The sequence below is a fragment of the Astatotilapia calliptera genome, chromosome 6, assembly GCF_900246225.1.
Source record: "Astatotilapia calliptera chromosome 6, fAstCal1.2, whole genome shotgun sequence".
In the NCBI taxonomy this organism is placed as follows: domain Eukaryota; kingdom Metazoa; phylum Chordata; class Actinopteri; order Cichliformes; family Cichlidae; genus Astatotilapia; species Astatotilapia calliptera.
Genome location: NC_039307.1, coordinates 620,830 through 627,189, shown reverse-complemented (window position 1 = coordinate 627,189; position 6,360 = coordinate 620,830). Strand labels below are relative to the sequence as shown.

General features: G+C 50.5%; 1 protein-coding gene across 4 annotated transcripts in view; it reads right to left on the bottom strand.

Annotated features, from left to right (window-relative positions):
* Positions 1 to 208: 208 nt before the first annotated feature.
* LOC113023486 (spectrin beta chain, non-erythrocytic 1-like) overlaps positions 209 to 6,360 on the bottom strand; it is a 30,781-nt gene continuing 24,629 nt past the window's right edge. For all 4 annotated transcript variants that reach the window (XM_026169514.1, XM_026169513.1, XM_026169515.1 and 1 more), the window contains 7 exons: positions 4,227 to 4,423; positions 4,039 to 4,142; positions 3,910 to 3,955; positions 3,554 to 3,762; positions 3,294 to 3,467; positions 1,607 to 1,649; positions 209 to 1,526 (listed from right to left, as the gene is read on the bottom strand). In XM_026169514.1, the coding sequence (XP_026025299.1) occupies positions 1,308 to 1,526; positions 1,607 to 1,649; positions 3,294 to 3,467; positions 3,554 to 3,762; positions 3,910 to 3,955; positions 4,039 to 4,142; positions 4,227 to 4,423 (992 nt within the window). In that variant the 3' untranslated portion in view covers positions 209 to 1,307. The remainder of the gene's footprint in view (positions 1,527 to 1,606; positions 1,650 to 3,293; positions 3,468 to 3,553; positions 3,763 to 3,909; positions 3,956 to 4,038; positions 4,143 to 4,226; positions 4,424 to 6,360) is intronic.

Genomic DNA, 6,360 nt, shown 5'->3' with positions numbered 1-6,360 from the left:
AACCAATGAAAACTTCAGTGGACCTGGAGATTTAAAAAGGGACCGCCCCCAGCATTAAACCAGGGACCAGCCTCCCCCCCCCCCCCCCCCCCACACACACACACACACCACAGAGGCAGACACATGCAGACACAGATGGGGAAGGGGGGCCTCGGGTTTGTGCGGGTTTCTAACTGAGCACGTGCAAAGACAACAGGAAGCTACTGAGTAAAGGTTAAAAGCTTTAATGACATCACACATATGTGACAGAGAGCTGTAAGTCTACAGGTGCAGGTTCATACATGAGAAGCTGTAATGATCGAAGGTCGGCTAAATATCGGCGAGCGTCTTCATTCCTATTGGTGCAGCTCTGATTGTGCAGGACGACGGCGGGGCTTCCATACATGTTCGCTACGATAGATCTACAGTGACGGGGCAGCACGGGTATCAAAGAGCAGAAATCAGCGTGGTGCGAAGAGCCGATGACGAGCAAGCAACCTTCACCAGTCTAGACCTCGCTCCCGTCGGCGGGACGGCGAGCTCCCTCCGCCCTCGCCGACACCACCTGACCAGAGATACAAAAGGAGGAAGTCGCAGTTTCGCGCTCAGGTCGGAGCCTGATGAAGCATGCAGGTGGACGTTTCTAAATCACCACCTCCTTGAAGGCGATTGGGCTGTCTGACAAAAACAACATGGCTGCAGAGAAACGAAAACAGAAATTATTGGAATGAAATGCACTGTTGGTCCAATTTCTCCGCGGCAGGAAACGGCGTCTGTGACGAGGAAACGACAAAAAATAGAAAAATAACAAATTTCAGAGAATAAAAAACAAACAATAACAGAACATTAGCGTGTGGTCCCTGATGATGTCATCAAAGAAAGAGCGAGATGCAGTGATGATGTCACGGCCGGTAATGCACACGGCGACAGCGGCCTCATTCGCCAACGATGACGCGGCGTTACATCAGGCACTCCGACTCGCCGCCAAATGACCGACACGCGAACAAAAATGCAGAACGCACAAAAACGAGGCGACGGCGGGCTTTGGCGAAACGCTCCTTTGCTCCTCGTCTCCACCGCCTCAGTCTCTGGGATTGGCCGATTTTAAAGGTGAACCATTCAGCGGGGAGGACTGAGGCTCGCCAGCCTCAGAGAGGCGGCGGTTTCACCCGCTCCAAGTCGATCTTCAGGAAGCTGGCGGCGCTCTGAGGCGGCCTCCAGTTCTCCCCGGCTGATGGCGGCCCATGAGAAATGAGGCGCCTGTAAATGTGGCGATGGGTGCGTCAGAGCACCTGGGCGGTTTCGCCAAAGCGTCTCGCTGCCGCGCTCTACTGCTTCTTCTTGCTGAACAGGCTGAAGCGCTTCTCCTTGTCTTTGTCTTTGTCCTTCTCGCGCTTTCCGGGGCTCGACTCGGTGGTGAGCGTGACGGTGGCCGGCAGCGTGTGAGCACGCCCGGAGGCAGGCGTGCCAGGGCTGCTGCCCTGGATGTCAGAGCGGTCTGCGGCGCCGGCGTTCAGGATGGCCTGGATCCAGGTACTCATCTCCTCCTGCGGAGGCACGTAAGCAGTTAAGCAGGAACGCCACACAGGCGAGCGCTTCCACAAATCTGAGCAAAAATCAAACTCACCTCGTCTTTGGCTTGGAACAGGTATTCGTTTCCATCGGTGATTCTGAAAGAGCGAGAGGAAGACAGGCGTGAGTGGAGGAACCGTACAAACGCACCAAACCAAGCCTCAGGTCAAAGGTCAAAGGTTAAAGTGCCGGCTGTGCTGAGATACACATCCAGGTGTGTTTAAGCGCTCAGGTGATCAGCGTTCTTTGGACCAATGACGGTCACCGGGCGAAGTCTGAACGACCATCACCCTGACAACCAATCACAGCATCAGTTCCTGCAGGCTGCAGCTGTGATTGGGCTAACAAAAAAATGAGGCAAAGGAGGCGGAGCTGCGTCCTAATGTTGCGGCTGAGAAATGTGTTGGTGAGTAACCATGGTAACGGGATGCTGTCAAACAATAAAACATGTCAGGTGGTTGTTGTAACACTCACAATGTCTGTGTGCGTGTGTGTCTGTGCCTGTCTGTGTGCGTGTGTCTGTCTGTGTGTGTCTGTGCCTGTCTGTGTGTGTGTGCATGTGCGTGCGTCTGTGCGTGTGTGTGCATGTGCGTCTGTGCGTGTGTGTGTGCGTGTGTCTGTCTGTCTGTGTGTGTGTGCGTCTGTGTGTGTGTGCATGTGTGTGCATGTGTGTGCGTGTGTCTGTGCGTGTGCGTGCGTCTGTGCGTGTGCGTGCGTCAACGTCTACATGTGTTTTTGTTGCGTACGCTGCGTCTAGCTCTGACGCTGTGTGAGAGGCTTGTCTAGCACAGACCTATTGCTGGAACAATCAGAGACAATTCTGCTACAATGGCAACAGCGTTGGACAGCAGGCAGAGCTCTGTGTGAGCTCGTGCACGAGGGGGAGGACGAGACGAGCGCTGTTCCTGCTGCTCGAACCCCCCAGTCGCTCTCAGTCAGCTCCCCCGTAGCACTGCTCTTTATTGTGGTTACATGAATATGCATAGGCCCATTAACATATGACATCTTACACAGGCATGCATGTGAACAAAGAGTCTATGCATACGTGTAGGTATGAGTGTGTGTGAATGTGGGTGTGTGTATGTATGTGTGGGTCAAGATGTGGCCCTGTGAACGCCTCCTTAAAAAGCCGGTGCCAGGAGTCCAGCGGTCCCCTAAACAAAGGGCTCTTATACTTAAACAGATACAGAGTAGGTGTCCTCCTATACCATCAATCAGAAAGAGAAGGTACGACCTCGCTCATGACCTTAGGATGTGCGTGTGCCAGAACACTCTGGAAGGCTCACAGAGTCTTTGCAGACTACTGAGGATCAGACCTCTATCATTATACAATTGATTATATATTTCTAAGCATAAATGACAATCCATCAATATAAACCTAACACTGTGAAACAGTAAAATCAGCTGATCGTTACATCAAAAATGAGATCTGGAGTTTGATTGGCTCGACCACGACAGGTGAGGCCTTTGTGGACAGGTGACCTCAAATCAAAGCTGTAGTTTTTTCTCGTGCAGCTTTAACAGAACCAGGAAGTGCGCCCAGCACACCTGACACATCACATCAGAGGTTCTGTGACATCATCACTGTGATGTTGACTACTTTATTATATTCTAAGAATATTTGTTCAAACAAACTGGAACTTTCCAGCTTCACGGAGACGCTGCGACCAGCGGCGGCGTTTAATGTGAGACGTGTTCAACTTGTGTCCAGACTACACCTGACTTCCTGCTGCGCTCGGTACCTGAGTTTGAAGACATGTTTCTTCTTCTTGTAGTCCGAGGCGACGTCACACGTGGCGTCCTTCAGGCTGATGGGGAGCTCGTTGTGGTACGGCACGCCCTGGCTCGCCGCCTTGCCGTCCTTGTAGAAACCCATTTCTTTGTTGTTGATGATGCAGTACACGTTGTGCCACGACCTGCGAATCACACAGCAGTGGGGTCAGGTGACGGGTCAGGTGACGTAGCTGCGTGCGAGGCACTTCCTGTGGGGCGTGGAGCTCACCTGTTGGAAGCCTTCTTGTTGTGGCCCTCCCACTCGTGTTTGCGGTGCAGCAGTCCCTCCTGGGGCGAGCTGGAGTCCCGGTTCTTGGTGGGCAGTGTGGTCGACTGACTTTTAACCTTCCTGCCAGAGGTGGGCGAGGGGGCGGGGCTCGGCTCTTTGGAGCTCCGTTCACCAACACCGTTCACCAGCTCTCCGTCCTCCACGCCGTCCTGCACAGGTGGGGTTAAGCAGCAGCAGATTCAGTTTAACACCACAGAAGAAGAAATATTAGCTGTAAATACACTTTAAGAAGAAAACAAAGGTGAAGCGTGTGGCGTGCGCCACCGCCGGAGGCATAAAGGTTAAAGTTTACTGACCCTGGGAGAATCCTGGTCCGAGGGCGGTCCGTTCTGAGTGACGGCGCTGCAGAAACACACACACACACTCGTTATTGTCACGCTTTTACTTACGTGGTGAGTGTTATGACACATTTGCGGCGCTTTCACCTCTGCTGCGCCTCCTCCTGCTGAACTTCCACAGGCTCTGGAGATGGTGGCTTCCTCCTCCTCTCCTCCTCCTCCTGCTGCCTCCTCACATCCAGCAGTTCCAGCTGGAAGACACGTGTAAACATCATCATCATCATCATCATCATCACATTCCTCCTCATCACCCTATCCGGCTACCCCACCCTCACCGTAGTCAGTCTCTCCAGGGCGGAGAAGCGCTCCTCCCAGGTGGCGGCGGACTTCTCGAAGGCTTCGTGGCGTTTGATGAGCTTCTCGACCTCGTCCACGCTCTGGCCCAGCTCCCTGCTGGACAGGTAGGGCTCCTGACCCAGCAGCCAGGCCTCGGCCACGCCAGCGTCCCGAGAGAACTGGTGGACCTCCAGGACTGAGGAAGAGAGAGGAAGATTTTATGACTGAACTTATCAACGCGACTGCAGGCTCAACGTGTCATACAGAGGATGGCAAGGTGAGAGGTGTGCAGGTGTTTCTACAGGAGTGTGACCTATCACGAGGCTCCACAGCAAAGCCTTTAAGCGTGGTCGTTTTCTGTCTTTGTGGCGTTTTTGTGTCTTTGTGGCGTTTTTGTGTCTTTGTGGCGTTTTTGTATCTTTCTGGTCTTTTTGTATCTTTGTTGCCGTTTTTGTATCTTTCTGGTCTTTTTGTATCTTTCTGGGGTCCGTTCTTCGTACCTCGCTTACTACATCCAAGACCAAATCATCGCGCTAACCGTGAGCTCGCTAATCCGGTTCCCCGAACACACCTGTTGTTGACGATTAGTACAGCTGGATGAAGTAATGTGAGATCACTGGGTGCCGTAAAAGGGGCTACGCATCGATAGTAGAAACATTGATCGGCAACCCTCTGATTGGTCGGCGAAAATGTCGAAGGAGCGCGCTCGGTATTTTCCGGCAGCAGAGCAAGAACTCTTGAGTGAGGGATTTCAGGAGTTTCAGAGTTTAATTAAAACACAAGGGAACACTGCAAAGGCTGCAAAAGCAAGGAGAGAGGGCTGGCAGGAAGTTGCTGACAAATTAAACTCGTAAGTAATTTAATAATAACAATAATAATGGAGTGGATTTATATAGCGCTTTTCAAGGCACCCAAAGCGCTTTACAATGCCACTATTCAGTCACTCTCACATTCACACACTGGTGGAGGCAGCTACGGTTGTAGCCACAGCTGCCCTGGGGCAGACTGACAGAAGCCAGGCTGCCATATCGCGCCATCGGCCCCTCTGGCCAACACCAGTAGGCGGTAGGGTAAATTTATCATATCACACTATATTATCCAATATTATATTACATTATATTATATTATAATATGTTATATTATATCCCCTTTCACATTAGAGCCACAACAGGACCCACTAGAACATGGGAACAAGTAAAAGTGAAATATAAGAATATTCTACAGAATGGTAATATTTATCACTTATATTGCTTTTAGTCTCTTGGAAAGAGACCCTGAAATAATCTGTTTGTTTATAACAGCAACCAAGAAAAGGGCAGAGCAAACAAAGACAGGTGGTGGTCCTGCACCCCCTCGTCAACAAGTTGGTTAAGTAAATAATACCCTCACGGGAATATCGATATCTCTCTATGAGCACACTGTCGCGCTGAGCTAAAGGATCCTGTCTGTCCCGCAATATACGCTGAATTCTGGAAACTCTCCTTATCAATCTTGCACCTTCCGCAATGGGCTGCTCGCGTATACGGACAGGACATGGCTGCGACAGGCTTCCCAAATCCACCTTCGCCTTTATAGCTGTGGTCTCTCATCTTGATTACACGAAGTAATTTACAATTACTACTCTGAAATATGAATTACATCTGTAATAATCACATACATGTAATAGAATGTTAATAGTACATTTCCCTTTTTTAGGAAATGACCTGTGTGAAATCAATAAATGGATCAGGTGCTGCATTATCTTTGGTTACAGTGATGTTATTTATTTATGGTGAAACAGTGGTGGAATATCGCTGTTGCTTTCGTATGAATGACGCGGGCATACCTGCGTGGCCGCGATCTAATCCTGTTTACATAAAGTAAACCTGCTCCCCAGCAGGTTTACGCTTACGGCTCTGTTGCTATGACAGCAAGTCCCGGATGAGCTTCGGGGAACCGAACGATCCAAGATCACGCGAAATCGTCAACAATCAAATCCAGCTAACTTACTTAGCGCGGTACGAAGAACAGGCCCCTGGACTTTTTGTATCTTTCTGGTCTTTTTGTATCTTTGTGGCTGTTTTTGTATCTTTCAGGTCTTTTTGTATCTTTGTGGCTGTTTTTGTATCTTTCTGGTCTTTTTGTATCTTTGTG